General features: G+C 35.9%; 1 protein-coding gene across 1 annotated transcript; it reads right to left on the reverse strand.

Moving 5' to 3' along the window:
- Positions 1-231: 231 nt before the first annotated feature.
- On the reverse strand, positions 232-20,969 carry LOC143231759 (uncharacterized). The gene is made up of 3 exons (XM_076466397.1): positions 20,677-20,969; positions 8,520-8,612; positions 232-7,946 (listed from the first exon to the last, which is right to left on the reverse strand). Exons 1-3 carry the CDS (start codon positions 20,786-20,788, stop codon positions 2,791-2,793), a joined length of 5,361 nt encoding a protein of 1,786 aa, XP_076322512.1. The 5' UTR covers positions 20,789-20,969; the 3' UTR covers positions 232-2,790.
- Positions 20,970-22,980: the final 2,011 nt, after the last annotated feature.

Consider the following 22,980-nt stretch of genomic DNA (forward strand, 5'->3'; position numbering starts at 1 on the left):
ACCATTAGTTTTCGTTTATTTTGTAATGTTAAATAAAATATTTCTGGGTTGTAATTTAAAATTGTGTGTGTTTGTCTTTATATATGTACATTCTTAAGATTCTATTGTTAAATATTATAATATTGAACATGTACGTTTTCCAGTATAACGAGTCTAATAGTAAACCACTAATATTTTAATTATTAACACAATACCATTGTTCCAAAGCTATTCACCCAAAACCATTACTATCTGCTCTTGAAAACGCTGTTTATTCGAAACTGTAGTCAACATTTGAAGCTAAGGTTATTTCCAAACAAAATAAGTAAATTGAAAATTCACACTGCCATCTACATTTTTGCAAAGCAACCACAACACACAATTCTTTTTTTACGTTATTTATGATGTTATGTATTTTAAAAAAACAACATATAATGGTTTTTTTAATATAACAGATTTAAAATTAAAATAATCACTATAGTCCAAACTTACAAGTCCGTAAAATTTTGTGAGAAACTTAAAATTTTACAAAGAATAGACGAGAGAGATTTATATATATATATATATATATATATGATACACTCTGTGATCTTTATGAAGGGTAAAATTTATCAAATAATACAAATCTTCATTACGGACACGAGTTCTAAAACTAGCATTCTTGTATTTTTAGTTTTGGCCTACGATAGAGATATATAGTATTAACTTAGCGTATGTTTTACTTAGTTCTTAATATATTTAAATTAAAATCGTATTTATTTTCACTATTTTAAAACAACTTCGTAAAATGCCGTAAAAAGATATGATTCTCTGTTCAGAATTGAGGAAATAAACCTATAGTATGTTTGTGTTACAAGAGAAACTATAAAAATTCGTAAAAATTATTTTGTGACGTAGCCTTATGTGATAAAGATGCGTTAATTTTAAAAGTTCAGAGTAGAGATGATAAAAATTGTTAACTGAATGCAATCAATAGAACAGTGTCCTTAGTAAACAAGGCACTAGCCATGATAAAAGATTGAATAATTAAACAAAATACAAATTGATTAAACCATTGTAAACACGTACCGAGAAGTTAACTGGTAACGATACCATAAAAGCAAAATTCACTACACTCGTTTGCATATGTTAACCTCTGATTAGTTTATGTGTATGTTAAAGTTTTCTTTTTCGATTGTTTGGCTGTTTTAGAGCAAAGCCAAATTGGACTATCTGCTGTGTCCACCGCGGAAAATCGAACCCCAGGTTATGGTTTTATAAGTCCGTGAACTTACTGCTGTCCTACCGGTAGCATTAACCTCAGTAAATCATGACGCTAAAAATCGGGTTTCGATACCCGTGGTAGACAGAGCACAGACTGTATAGCTTTGCACTTCGTAAATACCATGCCAACTTCAGGAGGAAGTCATATAATTGTAAGCTCGTGGAATGTATCTCCTAATTTATTTATTGTTATTTACCATAAACGTTAGGCTTGTATGGATAGACGGACCAGTTCTAAAGTTGCATATGTTCAGTAAGTTTGCCGACCTACAACGCTTAAGCGTTGTGTAGCTTAAACAAACGAAACATTAAGAAAGGTCACAGCACAAACCATTTTTCTTACGGCCATGTAATTGTTTTTACCATTTAAATTGTTACCTAATTACAACCTTCACTTAAGTCTTACTATAAACTCAAAATTTTTATCACATTGTTCACAATTATATACACCAGTAGTGATAAGCCTATAAACTTAAAACGCTAAAAAAACAGATTTCAATACCTATGGAGAGAAAAAACACAATAACCAAACCACATCGATAATCTAACAAAGTTCTGGCGAATTTTGTGTGATAAGAAATTCCAGAAAAAAACATCTGTTATGAAGCCTTCGTGAGAATTAAAATCAAGTATAATTAAACATTAATTTATTAATAATTATTGATTTAAATGTATGTTTATCTGAAACATTTCAAGATAATTGAAACAGCTTCTTCAAACCTCTACTACACTTCGTAAAGTATAGGTAACGAACCTTCCTTTGTTGGTTAATACATATATAAATGTTTTAGTTCTATAGTTGAACATTCTTACTTCCGGATAATAGTTTAAATAAAACATTGAATTATTTTTGTTGGTTCTTCTGTCGAACCATGTTACTTCTCATGATGAAACCCACTTGAAATAAAGACGTATTCTAAATACGGCTGGTATGGGTATTAAAACTATTAACACAAATTACAAAACAACATTACGAACTTCTTAGGCCATCTGCAGGTTAACAGAGTTAACTTGAAAATAGCCTACGACAGTCGAAACGTAATGTACATTATTGTAATTACAGTTTTAATACCAGCTGTCTTTAGAATACATTTTTACCTTATAGTTAACCATTTATAACTTACCAAAATGTCTTTCACAAAAGCGTACGTTTTTGGAAACGTAAGTTTGAGTAAGAAATTCAAAGAAAACTTTTTTCCACCACACATTAAAATATCAATCAGAAAATTAGATTACCTGATCATTTGTTTTTATCCTTTCTCTACATCTTACAAAATGAAAAACATTATTAAAAAATGTTACATTACAAACTGTAACCAGGTAACTTATTTGAAACGTATATCTCCTTTTCATCAGCTCTTACTTCGCCAATTGGAGAAAACAGTTGGGCCATCAGGTCAACTTTACAATTTTCTCAATGGTCCCTACTGTTATCTTACACTCGTCCAGTAGCTTTCATATTTAAATTTCAAAAAACAATCCAATATTCTACAAACAACTCTCTCGAAAACAGAAAACAAAGTTGTTGTTTTTTTTTTTTTTTTGCATTTAGAAATCTATTCTGTAGGCGGCGCAGCTAGCGTCATGATCTTGAAGATTTATAGTGCATCTGTTAGCCGATGGAGCAACTCCAATTTTATTGGCCGCTAACATTTCTTCATTTAGAGCTATCCAATAGCCCAAGACATCGGTTTCGTAAGTTGGAACAATGGTTACTTCGACCTCTGTATCTTCCCAATATTTCTTGGCTTCTAAAAGAGCGTTGAAACCTTCTTTCGCTGGATTGATACCACTAAACACGTAATATCGCGCTCGTATTTTTCTGAAAAATTCCTCATCACAGTAATTTGGGTCTCCATGATTTGGAACATAGGCTAAATCAACATAAACAGGATGTGAAAGTTCACTGGAAGCTAAGTCTCCAGATCTTCCTGCCGAACTGGTCTTCTTTGTTTTGGAAGATGCAACTTTTACAAAGTCTCTTGGAATGTTCTTTCCGTTTGGCAATTCTTTCTTAACGGCGTAGTTCGAAACAGGTGTTTTTGATGGCTCGTTAGAAACTGTCTTAGGTGGGACTTTACCGCGCTTAGCAATGTTTTGATAATCTGGTGGTGTTGGCAAACCCATGGGTTTATCCCACTTGTCCAAACTAAAGTCATCATTCTTCTCGTCCAATTGCAAAGACTTGGAACTCTGAGCATCACTAAGGTCAGATTGGCTTAGAATTGGTGAAACTCCATCCTTTACGTTACCAACTTCCTCCTCTGAGAAATACTTACTAATGGGGTGTTTGTTTGTAGATGCTTGTCCTTCATCATAAAAATTGCTGTCATGTTCAGTAAAAGATGAGGAATAATCATGTCTCGTGAAATTTATGGGTTCTTTAACTGCCACATCGTGAGATGGTTGAAGTTCACCATAATTAATTTGGTTTTGAATCCTTGTCGATGATGAAGACGATTGGTAACTAGGAATAGTTCCTAATCCATAACTAACAACACTTGTTTGTTCTTTATTTAATGGATACAAACCAGATAAAGAACCTAAATCCACCATTTCTCTACTTCTTACATCACATGACATTTCACTTAAACTCTGACTTGTGTTTGGATCACCAAATCTGTCGCAAGCCTGACTGCTATCCTCTGCAAAGTTAGGTAGCTTTTTATCTTCTTCCACGAGATTATCGGGAAATGTTTCAAGTGCACCATATCTGACACCAGATGCAGGCTTCTCACAAACGTTATTTGAATAATTCTGCATAGAGTCGATATGAGCAATTTGAACTGTATCTTTTTGGTTGTATCTATCTTCACAATATTCTTTAGGGCACGATAATGAAGCATGCTTATTTTGTTCAAGCACAAAGTCTCTTCCTTTATAATTAGGTTCATCCCTCTTGCTGGTCTGTTCCATTATATCCCATGTAATAGTGTCTTTTGTTTTATTAACAAAGTTATTTTCACTGGAAGAAGTTTGGGAACATAAATATGTTACATTTGTATTTTCACAAGTCTGATCAATACTTTGTTGTTGTAGAGAATCGATTAAGTACTTAACTGTTTCTTCGGTTTCTTTCTGTTCTAATTCTGTGATAGATGAATCGTTCAGAGATTCTCCTATATCATCCAGGAAGAAAGAATGATTGACTGGATATTCGTTTTGTTTTTCTCCTGACTCTTTATATTTGGAGTCTAGAGGAGAATGTGGTTCAGAGGGCGTTGAACTTTCTGAAATATTGACCATTTCTGGATAGTCTGCTCTCATTGCACTTCCATAAACTGGCTCTTCTACAAGAGGACTTGTTAATCTTTCAGAATTGTCGTCTTCTTCTTCAGGTTCTTCATACAATGGTTGTACTGTGAGGTCCTCACAAATTTGAAAAGGATGTGTCCTAATGTCATACTGCAAAACATAAGAATCTGTACCAATGTGATCTTCTTTCAGACGAGAAGTATATCCTATGTGTTCATAAAAACCTTGAATACCTGGGGGGGTTGGATATCGAATCATCTCTCCATCATCTTCATCACACAGTTCATACTCTTTATCTTGGATTCTTCTGCCATCTCTATTTAAACTAACGCTTGTCAAATACGCTTCATCTTCCTTTAATACGCGAGTGGCTACCATTTTGTTTTCAGTGGAAGTAGTATCTACAGCTTCCTTAACCTCCAAGTGGTTTTCACGGCTACTATCAGTAAAACATTCCCAAAACGACTGGTCAAATGATTTTTCAGTTTCCCCACCAGGAGTACCATCTTCTGGTAGAATGTCATCACTCACAGCATCCAAGGTTTCTGTAGCCGAGTATTCCCTTTCTGAAGTATGTGTTTCTGACTGAACTCCCAACTGATTACATGGAACGTGTGTGTTATCTTTTGGCAGCTCCATGTTTTTCTCACCTGGGAACATGTCTTCTTGTTTAACCACTTTTGGTTTTTTCTCTACTAACATCTCTAACGAGTCTTCCATTTCATCTTCTGTATTTCTTTGATCAAACTCAACTTGAGAATCCTCATTTTCTGAAAGTTTAGTGTTATCTATGTTCAAGTCAACGTCGTAACTACTTAGTTGGTTCGAACGTGTCTTATTTTTTTCACTGTGAAAATTAAAATCTCTTATTGGAAAGGTTGACTTTTGTTCTTCACTTAACGGGCTTCCGTCCCTAAGAAAAGGGTATGCAGCTGAGATAGAAGTAAAGACTTTGTCACCCATGGAATTAACCTGTAGTGTTTCATCAGATATTTTAAAAGTATTATCAGTGATGAGTTGATAACTATTTTCAGCCTCGTGAACTAATTCAATTTGTTTCCTATAATCTGCTCTTTCTTGAACGTTTTCATTAAGTTCTTCCTGGAAAGCTTCTGGTTGTATAAAATCCCTTCCTTGTCTGTAGAGGGGAGACGTTTCAGAACTACTCAAGCCAATCACTGACTGACGTTTTCCTTGTTTATCAATTTCCTTGTCGTAAGATATTCCAATATGGATCTCTTCATTACATTCGAAGTTTCTGTCTGATATCCTAAATAATGTTTCGCCACAACGAGTCGTTTCAGTGAGATTAGCCCCTGTTGTCGATTTCTCTAGTTGTATGTTCGTTTCTTCGTCCAGTTCTCTTAATGGTTTATCATTTCCAGACACACTGTCTAAAGAGTCCTCGTACTGTTCAACCAGTTCATCACTTGGTTGAAACAGCGCTGATTCAGAATAGTTAACAGCATCTGTGTTAACAACAGTGCTAACTGACTGATGTTGGAAATTTGTAATCTTATCAAGTGTAGCGTCAGTATCTTTTTTATTCGCTCTATTATCCAAACTTATATCCACTCTGTTCTCTAATGTTCTGGAATTTTCATCTCTTCTGGCAGACGTCAGATTGTCATCTACTTGCTTTTTGACATTCATATCAGTATGCTGCGTTTGTTTTATAACTTTCAAAGTATGTGACTTTTCCGAGGGTTTGGTGAAAGACATAGGTGTTTTTTCAATGGGAACTTTTGAAACACGCGATAGTTTTGTTGTGGTCTCAGGTCTTTTGGTCTTTGTTTCAATCTTTCCATTTTTGTCAACAATTTCTTTCTCCGCAATTTTCTTGTTACTAACATCTTTAGCCCCTTTAGTTTTTTTACCAAATTTAGTTGTGGGTTTTACTGTATTTTTAACGTTCGAAAACTGTGACGCTTTTCCTTTATTGGTAGATGTTCCACATTTTGGCAAAATGTCTTTATTCGGTTCTAATGTTTTTTCTCTAAGCTTTGTGCCTATTTTTTCGGAATCGATACTTTTCTTTGTTGACACTTTAACAGAGTCAGGTGTTTTTCTCTCTGACGTATGTTTATTTACTTTATCCTCTTGAGCAGGTACCATCCCACTTTTATAAATGACTTTCTTCTGTGACGAAGAGTTGTTAAGCTTTGGAAAGGCTTTAGCAACTGTCTCTTTACTATTTTCAGTTAATTCAGATACATCTGCAAGTCTTGTCTGGAGTACAGATTGAGAACAGTCGAACTGTTGTAACACATCAAGATCTTTTATTGTCTTTAATCCTTCAAAAATCTTAGTTTGTGGCGTATTTCCTGTAACTAAGATTCTGGTAAAGAGATCTTTAGGTTTTGCAGGCCGCCAGACAAGAAGTACAGATATCGATACCAAATCTAACAAAGGCAATGGAACTTCGTTGTAAAGCCTCAAAACGCCTTTCGCCTCTGAAATGCTGTCCTTCTTTGAACTCCAGTACTGGAAGAAATCCTTCACTTCTCTGCTGTTCTTGGATGGATTCAGAACATACATATCCAATGTGCCATGACCCATCTTATGATACAGGGTCAGTGGATCGGTATCATTCTCTCGGAAACAGAGATGTGGCTTCAGGTTCAGCTGCCAAAGGTCGTTTAAAAACTCATAACCTTCTGCAAGGAGACTGACTAGAAGTTCATCTTTATCTTTTGTGACTTCTTCACCAGAGGAACCTGTTGAGTCCATTATGTTACAAAACACATAACCAACGTGTGGGAAAACGTGTTCTTTTTGCTTTCTCTTAATCAAAGACGAAATTCCATTTAGATTATTCTCGCTAACCGTTGTAATAATCATGGCATCTAGCCTGTCAATGTGTCGAACAAAGTCCCAGAAGCATGGCTTCCTCTCAAAGCCTCCGTTAATCAACATATTAAAACCACTAATTCCAAACAAAGAACAGTCTCCGTCACCTCCAGGGAAAACGTACAATGATGGTCGACAGAAGCGAATATTCCCTACGACTGGAGATGGTTTCATTATTTCCTCTAGAGGCTGACTTGTTAAACGAGTTTTCAGGTAATCTAGAAATTCTTGGTGACCAGGAAGGAAAGAGGTTATATGAGGGGGGTTAAATGAAACACAGGTCAAGTTTTCAATAACATTTCTTTCACACCAATCTCCCTCAGCTGTACAATGGACATGCACGGAATATTGGGGAATCTTAGAAATGGTGTCATGAACACCTGGATCGCTAAGGATTTCAATGAATAATTTAAAAGTAAAAACGCCATCTTGTAGGATCCAAGAGCCAGATCCAGTGGAAGAGTAACCAGCATGAATGATGTGTTTATATGTAGTTAAAGACGAAAGCATGTTTTTCAAAGACTGTTTTAAGACCATAACTTTTGGGTTCAAGAGTACTTCCACTGCCAGCGTTTCTTTTGAATACTGGATTAAAAAATCTGAAATAGAAACTGAATATTAAGTTTTAAAATTAAAACGGATGATGAACAAAATAAAACTTGTGTTTTCAAAATGATTTATTACACAGGCCTGCGATGGTTTTATTGTTTTGGAATTTTTACATATTGCACAATAACTCCTATACTCCTAATTCGGAAATGGCATCCATTTTTCTCTATCGCCTATAGATTTTTTACAAAACGTCAGAACGCAACACATAAAAGAAGAAACACGTGTAGCTTTGAAATTAAAAGATTTAATTTCACAAAAATAAAATCAGTTTGTTTCTATTTTTAGTAACAAACATAAAAATAATCTTCATTGTGGTAATTAGTACGAGTGTTTCCTTCCCGGTTTGTAAAAAACCTTACGTGATACAAAAAATAAGTATTTATTTACAAAATTTGTTATTAAAAAACAACTTTTAATGACGTTTACATTCGCAGGTCTGTGTTACAAAAACAACAAGACTTAATGAAACAAAACACCTGTGATGACGTGAAACTAATTCCTTCTTTAAGTCGACGAAGGTATCGTCACTAATTGCGGTAAGACACGTAAACATATTTTACCTTCTGCACCGACTGCACGGAGTTCTTCACTGAAGGCGTCTTTTAGCCCAATTAAATTACAGCCCGTTTTGCTTACATCCCAGGAAAGTAGCCCTATAAGGCAAATAAAACAAATAAAAATATTACTTTATTCCCTGTAAACATAGGACTACACAACGGGCTACCTGTGCTGTGTCCAACGCAGGAATCGAACCCCTATTTTTAGTATTATAAGCTCTACTTCCGAGCTACCAGGAGGAAAAACAGTTATTATAAAGATATTTTATAGCACATTCGTTTACGGCAGAAGCGATTAAAACATTTGTTTAACCGATTCATATTTTTTCTGTTTTTTATGTGCTAAGCTTAAAATACTAAAATTTGGAAGTTGACTCCTCGTGGTAGTCAGCTAACTGTTTAACTTTATACTAAAACAAACTAATAGTCATAAAAATCTATTAATCGTGCTCTAAAAAAGATTGATATGAATTGTTTATATAAAAAGTAGAAATAGTTTTATTACACCAATTTCAAACGTTTTTATTTCTAGATCACTTATTGGCTGCTATAAAATGAGGTAAGTAGTTTTGGGATTGGTCATTGGCTGATAAATGATGATGTAAGGAATTTTTAGATCGGTAATTGGCTGTTATAGATACTGAGATAGCAGTTGGTAGGTTGGTTGTTGACTAACGATAAGTTAAACGATTTTTGAACCGATTGTTGGCAACTAGTTAGGTGATGAGATAACATTATATGATGAAACAAGCATTTCGTAAAGTGACTGTTGGCTGCTACGTGACTTAAGTAAGGGATTAGTTCCGGTTATCATGTGATAGAGGTAAGTAGTTTTTAGATTGGTTGTTGGTTATCACATAATTGAGGTAAGTAGTTTTCCGATTGGTTGTTGGTTATCACATGATTGAGGTAAGTAGTTTTCCGATTGGTTGTTGGTTATCACATGATTGAAGTAAGTAGTTTTCCGATTGGTTGTTGGTTATCACATGATTGAGGTAAGTAGTTTTCCGATTGGTTGTTGGTTATCGTGTGTATTAGTTTAGTTTCTGGACTTACTGATGATTAATATATGACAGTAGTAATACCCTTATAGAATAGCGAATCCTAGCCATCACTGACGACAAAGTTGATCAACTGGTGCACAGTTTGATCTATTACACTTGTTAATCTTGGCCTGTTACTAATGGTTGGTGACCATCGTTTATAGCAGAAGATGTTTTCCACTTATACTGCCAATGCGTGTAAAATTTATAGGTTTTTTAACCGGCGATTATTTAACGAAACAGTCTTCGATAACGGTACTTTATGCAAGGGTAACACACCTTCGAAGAAGGATCGCTAGATGCTTAAAAAAATCTGGGTTCGAGCCCATAAGCGTGGAAATTTTGTCGTTTCAATATGATGTTGATTATGGTTTTCTATTCCGAATTTTCTAAACACCGACTTGGAATTTGAAACGCCGTCAAATAGAATTGGGTAACGAGTCTCACGTGTTATCGTCCAGCAACACCTATGTTTCTTATAATACCGTTTTTAAAGCGAGACCAGCAATGGGCCGGTGGTTACGGCGCACAACTCATAATCCGCAGGTCACTGGTTCGAAACCGCTCGTCCTATCAGCCATGAGGGTGCTGTATTGTAATGGTCAATCCCACTATTCGATGATAAATGATGAATACGAGAGTTGGCGGTCAGTGATGTTGACAAGCTGCCTTCCCTCTGGTCTACTGCTAATAAGTTGGAGACGGCTAGCGCAGATAGCTCTTTGGTAGTTTCGAGCAAATTTCTGAAGAAAACACCCAAAACCTTTTGAAAGTCAGAGACATCCATGAAGTTACTGTTTGCCCTGTGGAATATTTTCACTACATAACCAACCTCATTTATAGGCCTAAACGAATCAAAAAACACGTTATGTCAGTATACTTGTGAGAAAAGTAACTTTAGGTTTTATCATCTCATCATAAATGCAGGCTTTAATTAGATCACGTTCTGTGAAAGTTTTCTCAAGAGGTCACGTTCCGTGAAAGTGTTTTCTCAGGAGGTCACGTTCCGTGAAAGTGTTTTCTCAAGAGGTCACGTTCCGTGAAAATGTTTTCTCAGGATTCTTCCTTTCCTTTTGTTTAAATCTGAAGGAGATTCACTCTTGAAACTGTGGTTAATTAAACAGGCCTGTGATGATTATAATGTTTACATGTTCTACACTAATTCCTTTACGCTGAATCCAAACATCATATTTATTGTTCTCTATCACATATAAATGTTTCACGAAACGTCATATGTAGTTTTACATAAATCAACAATTTTTATTAAAATCGGATCACATTTCGTTGACAACCACTGGCTATAGATTTCTCTACATCAATCGCGACGTGAGTCTTATCAATAGCTCTAAACCCCAAGATAAACATACCGCTAGTATATAAACGGTTAGCAGGTCGCATGACGTGTTTTATTGTTGTTGTTTTTAATTACGAGCAAAGCTACACGAGAGCTATCTGCGCTAGCCGTCCCTAATTAGCAGTGTAAGACTAGAGGGAGGGCAGCTAGTCATCACCACCCACCACCAACTCTTGGGGTACTCTTTTACCAACGAATAGTGGGATTGAACGTTGCATTATAACACAGCCCATGATTCAAAGGGCGAGCATGTTTGGTGTGACGGGGATTCGAACCCGCGACTCTCAGATTACGAGTCGAGTGCCTCAACCACCTGGCCATCCCGTAATGTAATTGGGTAGTTTTCTCATGTGCGCAATTTGGTTAGATATTTAGAAAGAAAGTTTTATTGTGTTTTAAACACAATTACCTAGAATGTTAAAAGGTTCGTTAATCGTCCGATATTTATGGGTGTGATTATAAGTTTAAATTAAAAAAAAAACAATTATATTAATATTTAACTTTCACTGCTTTACTTTAAAAACAAAACAAAATAACGCATGATGTCCCACGTTTTCTTTTTTTGCTGTTTTTAACATTGTTTGTAAAACAAAAAACTATATTTAACCACGTATTGATACATTTAACTTCTTGTAATCTGTAACTATATACTATACAGGGTCGCGAATTTGAACTTCGTGAACTTCGTTTCTGTTTCGATAGCTGAGCTACGCAGATTTCGGAAATAGTAATCACTTTTTGTTTCTATCAAATAAGTTTTTTTCTTTTTGTACATATCGGGAAGAAAAACTTAATTAGATCAACTTAACCACAGATATAATAAAATGTGTTTATTTACACGACCTTTTGTTGCTATAGCAACAAATAAGTAATATTCAAAAGAAGAAAATAATGTCAAAGTGCAGCACAAACAAACACCATGTAGCAGTGACACGTCATGCGGGCCCGCCATGAACAGGTGGTTACGGTGCTTCAAAGTGCAGCACAAACAAATACCATGTTGCCATGACACGTCATGCGGACTCGCCATGACCAGGTGGTTACGGCGCACTACTCGTAATCTGAGAATTGTGAGCTCGAATCCCCGTCACACTAAACATACTTACCCTTTCAGCCGTGATGGCGTTATAAAGTTACGGTCAATCCCACTATTCGTTGGTAAAAAGAGTAGCCCAAGAGTTGGCGGTGGGTGGTGATGACTAGCTGCCTTCCTTCTTGTCTTACACTGTTAAATTAGGGACAGATAGCCCTCGTGTAGCTTTGCACGAAATTCAAAAACAAACAAACAAACTGTACAGGCGAGTTTGTTGCGCATGCACCAACTTTTTATCTGGAGTAAGTTACCTGTTATAATTTATCTCAGACGATGTTACGTACTTTACGTATTACGATTTCAAATAGCCGGAAATTGTTACACACAATTTTCTGTCTTAACACAAATATACTTTAATATACAAATAATAATCCAACTCATAATAACGGTTATTACAAATAGGTATAACCAATAATTATTTATATACAATAGTTTTACAGACAATACTGACTTTTCTACCTGATCTGGAACTGAATCTTTTATTGATGTTCACGGAAAGCTGATTAATTCTTTGTTGATACACAGATACATCTTAACGGATAGCTAGCTTGAAGCACACGTAAGCTTTCATCGATGACAATATCTAATGTACTCGTAGAGATACTAAGTCTGAAGTTAATCAGTTTGTAACGTTCAAAATCTATAAACGATCGTGGTCAAATTTTGTAGTTTTCCGATTACTATGCGTTAATCACAATTATAGCTTCAGGGATTTATAGTATACTGACTTTAGCGACCAACAGTATTCTATCACTGTTTCTTGGAGCGTCGATTTATAAACTTTTACACGAGGTTCTAGAAAGTCCAATTGCCAACAATGCTGGCAAACACTAGTATTTTACACACACAAACACGTCGTACAATGTTGGTTCTTACGCTCAAGAAGTTTCCACAAATTTAGAGAACAGGCAGGACTTGTGCAATATACATTCAACAATATACGTTGCATGCGTTAAGCTGAGATTCACAAACACAGATACTAAAATAAATGAGTACCAGTAAATGTGTTACAAATACTACAGAGCTGAGCACGACAACCTAATTGACATTTAGCCACGTCATTTGTGCAGTTAGCCACGATACACATGTAATACTATCACTGAAGTCGTAAACAGTTTTAGGGAATGCTACCTGAGATCCACTATTATTAGTTGTCCCTGCCTCTTCTACCGAAGCTGAAAGGACCTTCCACGAGCTTAGAAGACTGAAGACCTAGTTTCGTAATTCTATAAAACAAGGCCGACTTAACGATTTCGCCGTTTGCCGAATTTATACAGAAACAATTTGATTATTTGGAAAGGAAACAAACTTGCTAGTAATTAAGTGTTTACAAAACTAGTATATTCCCTTATCTTTTCTGTGAAAGAACAATGGACTCCTTGTTACCTTCTGGTTGGTTAGGGCAATCCGAGTAAATTAAGACACGGCGAAAAGAGAAACAGGTTTTGTTTTCTTCTAAAGACAAGTACAGATATGTGCTTCTAGCTTTTTGTTTTACCTATGGTGGTATGGTCGTTTTATTGGCATATTAAAATAGTTACTTATAAAACAAAATAATAGTTCTTTATATTGCTATACTGTGCAAATCCAGGTCTCAAATATAATATTCGTGTGAGTTATAGTAAAGGATAAATTAATAAACAGAATTTTCACTTGCTGCAACAGCCAAAGATATATATATGGCATAAGAGCACAGTACAGACAACATGTTATTTTTCACGGTATTTACTCTCATTTAAAACTGACACTAACAGGTTTTGTCCTGCCTTCTTCTCAAAAACACTTTAATTATATAACACTTTCAACTGAAGCTTGTATGTATGAATCATTGAATCAACAATCGAATTTATTTTGTTTTCCACGAGTAACCCTTAAGTATTTGATTGGTTGTTTTATTTGAAGCAACACCGTTTTGGGTTATCTGTTACGTTCATCGCGGGAAATTGAGCCCCGAATATTTTGCATTGTAAGTCTACAGGCCTATCGCTGTCTCATCTCAAATGTTCCCTCTACACATTTGAAACGAAATTATTAGCTCTGAATATCATTCTGTTTGATTGTCAATATTCAAGCAGTATTATTTCTTTAGGGTTAAGAATATAAAATTATCCCTTTTACAAGTCCCTCGCTACTACAGCGGTAAGTCTACGGATTTACAACGCTAAAATCAGGGGTTCGGTTCCCCTCGGTGTGCTCAGCAGATACCCCCATGTGGATTTGCAATAAGAAAACACTCTCTTCATTTTTCCACTTCCTCGTACGCAGACGAAAGTTACAGATCGATCTACCCTTGGTATCCATGGTAACTGCTTACAGAAGTATTGTTGTCATTTCCTGTTCTGATGAATTTTCATATATTCCAGTCTTGTTGCTAAGTTAATTACGATGCTAACGTTACATAAGGCTGTGCGAAGCACTGGACTTTTGATTACTGCAAGACGAAGACCTAATAAATTTATTTCTCTTCGTATTTTTGATAAAATATATAAATAAAAAATTGTAACTGAAATGAAATTAACTCAAAGCTGTATAAACACCTATTAACTGTAAAACATGTCTTTCGAAATTTAAGAGAAGACCAGAAAGCCTAGGAAACACAGTGATAAACGTTGAATTACATCTACAGAGCTGAAAGGACAATTATCTAAGCAAAAATATTGGAACGTTAGTTCTTATTCATTTTACTCAAACATTCAACGCTCCATGTTTCAGAGTCCGGCATGGCCAGGTGGTTAAAAGCACTCGACTTGTAATCCGAGAGTCGCGAGTTCAAATCCCCGTCACACCAAACATGCTCGCCCTTTCAACCGTGGGGCGTTATTATGTGACGATCAATCCCCTATTTGTTGGTAAAATAGTAGCCCAAGAGTTGGCGGTGGATGGTGATCACTGTCTCTAGTCTTTAGGGGCGGCTAGCGCAGATAGCTCTCGAGTAGCTTTGCGCGAAATTCAAACCAAACCCAATTTCAAAAGTATATTTTAGCGTTTCGTTACATGAGAAAGAAACAACGAAACCATTTGACAATAATAACTTTTATATGTTACGATAGAGAAACATCGCTAAAGTTATATCATTTGAACCTTGTATATAACTATAGCATATCACGTAATAATATCCACTTTTACACTCTTGTAACACTATCAGCACTTGTTGCAAGAGCAGTTTGATCAGGTATTGTAAATACATATCTACATAATACAGCGTACGTTAAGATATCTTACTGATTTGTCAATCTTGTGGCGAATCCACAGCTCTGAAGACGTTTTAGGGTAACGAGACGCGAACCATTAACCCACAGAGCCACAGTCCAGGCAAGCTAGCTCCTAGGTCCCGCAGTATACTATATCTTTCAATCAGATACATAAACGCAATTATAATCTCAATAAAGTAAAACCGCTGAACAGAAAAGAAAAACACAAAAGACTGAACTGTCTTGAAAGACATAACATCTTTGGTTTCATTGTGAAGTCAGCGAATTGTATAATCTTTTTTTTTTTTTTTTTTCTAAGAATGGACAAATTTATTTGGCTTTTTTCCATTGGACGATTGCGAAAAGAGAGAATAAAGAAGTACGAATGACGAAACATACACGAGCTAGACACGTGGATGCGTATCTCACGCGCCGTGACAGCTGTGCTTGGCGCCATAACATGACGTCAGTCACAGTGCCATGGTATATTTAAATATAAATAAATAATATATTTTCAAGAATTCCTCGCAGGCAGATGGAATAAATCCGTTTTCATAGTCGAAATTTTGTAACTTGAGTAAAGAAAATAAGGTTGCAAACAACCCGGTTTACAACAGTTGCATTTCACACGTATTATTATATTTAATGTATATTAAAGTAGCAGGCGCGAAACATTAGACAACAGTTTGTTTTGTTATTATACACAAAACGCTATCTGTGCTCTGTCCACCATAGATATTGAAACCCGGTTTCTAGCAGCATAATTTCGCACTATGTCGATTTGGTGGTGAAAGAAATACGAATGTCTACTATTCTAGGACAACGTTAAAAATATAGTGACTTTAGAAATTTATTCTACAATGTTCACTCTTTTATTATGTTTGCCAAAACGCAACAATGACGATATGACCTGTTATTTTCGAAACGTCTTCAAACTCTAAACTTGTTGTTGTTGTTCCAGCCGACTGGTTTCGGTTTCGGTTTCGGTTAATAAGTATCACTAAGTGTCCTTCCGCAGGGTCCCCAAAAGTGTTCTGTTAAAGCATCCCTTTGTAACGCCATTTTAAGGTCTACTGGCTGACTGACAGACAGACACCACACTACTGAACAGTGGTTTGAGTGGTTTAAACAGCTGACCCCCTCCAGACGTATTCCAAGTGATGGTAAATGGCGACATTTACTTAAAAATATTCAGTACGAAGCAATACGTTTTTTTACTTGTTTGATGAATTTCGAGCAGAGCTACTCAAGGATGTTTATGGCGGTTGTTCCTAATTCTAATTAATATATTAGGAAGAAATCAGTTGATCAGTATAATCAGTGAAAAGATAAATATGTTTGGCGATATTTTGATTTTTAAATATAAATTAAAAATCAGTGATTGTAAATTAAGTTTAAACAAACCCCGTGATCAGACATGTTGTTTTAAATACCTAACACCCGCATAATTAGTCATTTTCATAACGCCTGCGGTTGTACCATTCGACCGGTAATGTTTGTGAATTTCGTGCAAAGCTAAACCAAGGCTCTCTGCACTTGCCATCCATAATTAAGCAGTGAAAGTCTACAAGGAAGTTAGCTAGTCATCACCACCCATCGCCAACTCTTTTACCAACGTATAGTGAGATTGATAGCACATTATAAGTTGTGTTCTATTCTCACGTACAGTCACTAATCAACACAACTTTCTACCTAAAGCCATCAGCTGCCTGAATTACTCTGTTGTCTGATGTGTCCACAGCAAGAAGTCGAATTCCGAGTTTTTAGTATTCTAAATCCATAGAATGGAAGAAAAGATCAAACACACGCGACTCTGCTAGGTCCACAAGACCTAAACTCTAATAAATATCACAGACAGATAAAGTTCGTGGACTCACCGCTGTCTCACCGGTGGACTAGTGCGAGAGTTTATTCGGGTTATGACATTCACGTGGGGCAGAGTAGCTCTGTGCCTAACAGCAAATATACAATGTTTTGCTACGTTATTTTTCTTAGCGGGTCATAAAAATAAGTCTCACAATAAATTAGTTATTGAGCTATTATTATCATTTCAATTTATTGTGTAACGAAACGAAACTAATAACATGTCACACAGACATTTACTAGAATATTCTATTCTTTAATATACCTCTGTCATTTAATTTAAGTGAAACGTGTAATTTATCTGTCTGATTCACTATCTATTCATTTATCAACATAGCTGGCTATTTTTCTGTTTATTACCTCATCTGTCCTTCTGTTGTGATTAGGGGGCTCGACATGCAATCCGAGGGTCGCGGGTTCGAATACCCGAATATGTATTGTTGTGTTAATTAGTAACTGTATGTGAACGTGTGAGTAAATATGCATTCTTTTTAAACAATGTTCTGTATATAATATACAGAACAGTGACTATTATTGGATGTATTGTACCACAGGGCAGGGAAATACCTAGTACGTAAAAAGTTCCAAAAATCAAAACATTTTGTCCCCTATTATAATTTGATTGGTCATATAACACTGTATATTTCTTATGGTGGTCAATATGAACCTGTTATATCTATCACTTGAAGCCTAAAAGATGAGTGCCGAGTGTTAATATACGTTTGTTTGTGTCACTTTTCGTCGTGGTTATGTTCTTTCGTCACTCTTGGTGACACGACACTGATAAACGACAATTATTTCAGAGTATAAGATGAAACAACAACAGTCGGACTAACAGTATCATTGATAAATAAGTACTGGAAGAACACTGAGCTCAAGTGTCTTTTGGAAATATACACAGATATTTACGATAACACAAACAAGAAGAACTCACATTTAAATATTAGCCACCAGGGGTGGGGAAGCGAAAATGGGAGACACTACTGGTGAAACGTGTTAAAGCACATTAGTTGGTAAGCCTGCTATGTTCTTATTTCATATGTAAAAGTGATTTCAATGGTCTTCTTCTAATGTTTAGATAGATACACTAAAATACTGACCAGAAACACATTATTTTGTCCATGTATGGCTATCACAGTATGAGCCACGTATATAACATGGTATCTTCCTCTGTGGATAGTAAAAGCACTTTAATAGTTTCTCTGTTTTATGACAGCAATAATCCGAATACGTGACTTAAGACTTCACTCAAACATTGCCCTCTTTAATGTTTCGTTTCATAGACTTTTAATAAATTAAACACTATATATGATTGTTTTTGAACTTCGCGCAAAGCTACACGAGGGCTATCTACGCAGCCGTCCCTATTTTAGCAGTGTAAGTCATCACCACCCACTGCCAACTCTTGGGCTACTCTTTTACCAACGAATAGTGAGATTGACCGTAACTTTATAACGCCCCCATGGCTAAAAGGGCGAACATGTTTGGTGTGACGAGGATTCGAACCCGCGACTCTAAGATTACGAGTCGAACGCCTTAACCCACCTGGCCATGCCGGGCCTCCTACTGGTGGTGTTTGAATACTAAGTTCTCGATAATGACGTAAAACAAATGATAAGTAGTTAATCATCTGAGATGTAATCTCGTGATCTCACAATACTTAGATTTATGAACCGCAGCTGCAAGATATTTTGTTATTTCAAGTACTGGCTTGCTCTTCTATTTGTTTTAATGTCGTTTCTTTTAGAATATCTAATATTGTTATTGTGTTAAAAGTCAGTTTGTTTGTTTTTCCTTTCCTGATTCCATGTTATTTTATGATCCTGATAGAAAAAATGATGCTATTTTATTTTTCGGATGCTGATGTTGGTACTTAGTTACAAAGTCCTAGCCTAGCGCTCTTCTATTGATAGTTAATATTTTACATAATTTGTGTTTCGTCTTATAAATTATTGTACCGAGGTAGTAATGTCGTTGACAGATTATTACACTTTCACTCTCAGTTTCTTACATTTGGTAATCTGATACTACTGATAAAAAACATATTCACAGTTGTTGTATGTTCACCATCTTAAATTATAGAACAACCTAGATACTGTTGCCATTGGCACGTGTCTCTCTCTAAAGCACTTTCGTATAAATTTGAAATTCTGTATCATCACAAAGAAACCATACTTCCGCTTTAACTTCCCCACATTTATCCATTTCCAGTTTCAGCTAATGATACAGTAAAAACAAAAAGTATTTTCGTTATTTATCGTGTATCTAAAAATGGACCTGGCACTAGAAAAGGTGTTAATTTATACACGTCAGTGAAAATGTCTTATTTCTTTGAAATTAAGCACAAAGCAGCAGCATAGGCTACCTGTGCTCTGCCCACCACGGGTATAGAAACCTGGATTCTAGCGTTGTAAGTTCGCAGACATACCACTGTGCCACTGAAGGGTAACAGATCAAAACTAGGAAAAGAAACAAAAACAAATTTGGATAGTTTACAGAAACAGTGTGGTGATAAATACTAGACTGCTTTAATGCCACTATGTAAAGTGATTTTGTTGTTATTAGATATTAATGTTTCCTTATTTAAGCATACAACTGCATGATGGGCTATATGCGCTTTGTTAACTGCAGGGATAGAGCTCCGAATTTTATCATTAACGTTCCTCAAGCTAACTGCGAATCCACCGGTAGATACTCGACAAAATTTTTAAACATAAAGTAACAAATATTTGGTCTTTAGGTTTCAGAATAAAAAGAAACAAACGTTTTTTTAAATAAGGAATAATATAGTGACTTTATTCCGGTCATAAAAGTCACTCTTATTAGCAAAAAAAAACAACAAAAAACCACATTAATTCGGATCGTGAGTAAAATGTGATTTGTTATTTGGATACTGACTTTCAGGTGAAAACGAGCACTTCCTACGAGAATAAAATTAAATAATTGTTTATCGAATGTCAGAAAAGGGATGTTTTCGTTTCTATCCACCAAATGGAAAAACTGAGGATTCGTTTGTTTTATTTTACCAACTACAAATTTATAGTTTCAATTTGTAGTAAAACAACTCTGTATGTTGACGGCGTGTGTGTATATGGGGAAAGCACATGAATTTAAGAATGGTTGACTGGTTCTGTTTGAAAATCATACATGTTCACATGCACGTATTTTAAAATTAGTGTTTTGTTTTGGCAATATTCGGTTTAGAGTCACCAGAAGTGTACTGCTACGCCACCTACAGTGGCATAACCAAACGACAGTTAAAATATGTGCATATAAATATACATAATTTTTCAAGCAGGACCGGTAAACTACTCTTATGTCCATGTGCTTCACCCATCCGTACACACACACATTACCAAATTATCTACACTAAGATAATTAACCTATTTCAAGATTGTATGAAGAGGTACTTGCCTTCAATATGTACTTAATAAATGTTTCGAAGTCTGACTACAGAATAAACGTTTACGTAATCTTTATAATACGTAAAAGCACATAACGGTACTTACTCGGGTAGCTGAGACAGTATATGCAATAGATTCGAAGGGTGAATAGGGTTGGGGGTGGAGGCTTTAGGGTCCAAAATTATGAGACACGTTGTGAAATCTTCACTCACCTTTTGACACCTTTTTCAGTATACATTCTTTGTGATCGTCGTTGTGTGGATTACTGAGAATTATCAGCAAATGACCGCCTGGAAATGAATTATCTACCATATTCGGTTCCATAGTTAACACGGTCCGAGATCTGGACTCACCCACCGTTCGAATGAGACATGGACGTGTTGATAAAAGCCGACTGCTGCAGTGGCCTGTCACGTGACTACAAGACTGTTCATTGTCGCTCGTTCTTTTCCTGAGTTGGTTGCTATAGTAACCGTCATATTCTATTCTCGAGCAGGTGAAGCGCTCTCAGTAACCCTGTCACTGCTACGTCGGAAGTACTCAGCAATCTTCCAGTATTGTGCTAAATCACATTGTCATACGACGCTATTTGCTACGCGTAACGTCTATCGCGGCTTGTCTGTGAAATGTGTTCTAATTCTGTTTATAAACAAGAACGAAATTCAAGTGTTTCTGTTGTTTTTTTTTTACTTTTATTTTGTTAAAGTTTCTTCCCTAACCGTGTCATATTGGTTTCTATCACGGGTACACATCCTTGCTTTATAAGTACACGTGTCAATCGAACGTACTCGAACCTATTGTTGCATGAAAGTCATCCAAGTGCAGATACGACAATTCTGATTTTCAATACCACCCCTCCTGTTTTTGTTATAAGCTTTATTTTTCTAAAGTTAGTAAACAGTATATTTTACAAGTTAGATTTTTACTTTATCTCTCGTCCTATTTGAATACATCATCAAAGGATAATCAATTCTATTGGTCACAGTCTGATATTTTAGTCAAAATCTAACTAAACAAAAGTTGTTTAGAACTGAACACCTTGTATGTTTTTTAGAGGTAATAATACTGGGGAAGTGTTGAGGCCGAACATACACTATACATGTGTATTAGGTGCAAAATCCACGTTTATGTTTGTTTAAAATGGTGATTAAACTACAAATTAATTTTGATTATTGAATGAAATGTAAGTATTAGCCAATAACTACAGATACACAACATTACGATATATAGTGAAGTAAAACGTACTCAAAACCCTATAAATACTGTATATGCTTCATCGTTATAAGAGGCTTAATAAAAAAAACCGCTATAACCCGAACGATTTTGAAAGGTGGGTGGGCCTTTCTGCTTCAAAGGCATTCCCAGTTTACTAGCGTCCACCTTTCGGAAGCGGTTTGATTATAGTTTTTTTAAAATATAATTTTGTAGTAAAGCTTGTTGAAGCTACATAATTCTCTGACAGCATGAATAACAGGCCCAATCGTAATTCGTTGGTTTACTGACCCAAACTGTGCTGATAAGCTTCGAAAAGACGAGACGAGACTGCAGTCTTACGCAGATGGTAAGACCAATAAAAAAATGCGTTAGGCCTTTATGTCACAGATTCCGTTTTTCAATATTACCTCCAGTGAAAAGAAAAGACACACACACACATGTATACAATTTCAATGGTTGCTTTATATAACCCATAAATAAGATGAGAAAGAAAATAGATTATTCTGTCTGGTTAACAAAAAAGGCAGCATTGTTACAATTAGACAACATGTGTAAAATTAACTATGAAACATATAGTTGGGCCCCTTTTTGGTATGTTTCTTTGTTTTTGAATTTCGCGCAAAGCTACACGAGGGCTATCTGCGCTAGCCGTGCCTAATTTAGTAGCGTAAGACTAGAGGGAAGGCAGCTAGTCATCACTACCCACCGCCAACACTTGGGCTACTCTTTTACCAACGAATAGTGGGATTGACCGTCACATTATAACGCCCCCATGGCTGAAAGGGTAAGCATGTTTGGTGCGACAGGGATTCGAACCCGCGACCCTCATATTACGAGTTGAACGCCTTAACCCACCTAATCATGCCGGGCCATTTTTTGTATCCCAAACGTAAAACTAATTTTTCTCGTTTTATCGGATTGGTAGTCCGACGATCCAACATTCGCGTTCCGTTTTCTTAAGATCTCACTGCGCACTCTTGGTGCGTTATAAGAGTGACGGTTAAAAGTTTCTACTTTATTAGAAGAGTTCAAACGTTGGAGGTGGGTGCTGTGGATTTGCTGCCTTCTTTCTGGTCTTTTCGTTTAAAATTAAAGACGGCTGACGCAGATATCACTTGTAGTGGTTTGTGCAAAAATCTCAAAGAAATATTTTGCTTATACAAATATACTTTCCTGGTCATAAATCATTTTGCAACAGATCAGTAAAGCGGGTGTGGAACTTCGAGTGTATAGCACTGTATGAATGTATTATATATTTTACAGTTTGTGTGTGTGTGTTTTCTTTGAACTGGAGTGAATAA

The sequence above is a fragment of the Tachypleus tridentatus genome, chromosome 11 (assembly GCF_004210375.1).
Source record: "Tachypleus tridentatus isolate NWPU-2018 chromosome 11, ASM421037v1, whole genome shotgun sequence".
Lineage (NCBI taxonomy): Eukaryota > Metazoa > Arthropoda > Merostomata > Xiphosura > Limulidae > Tachypleus > Tachypleus tridentatus.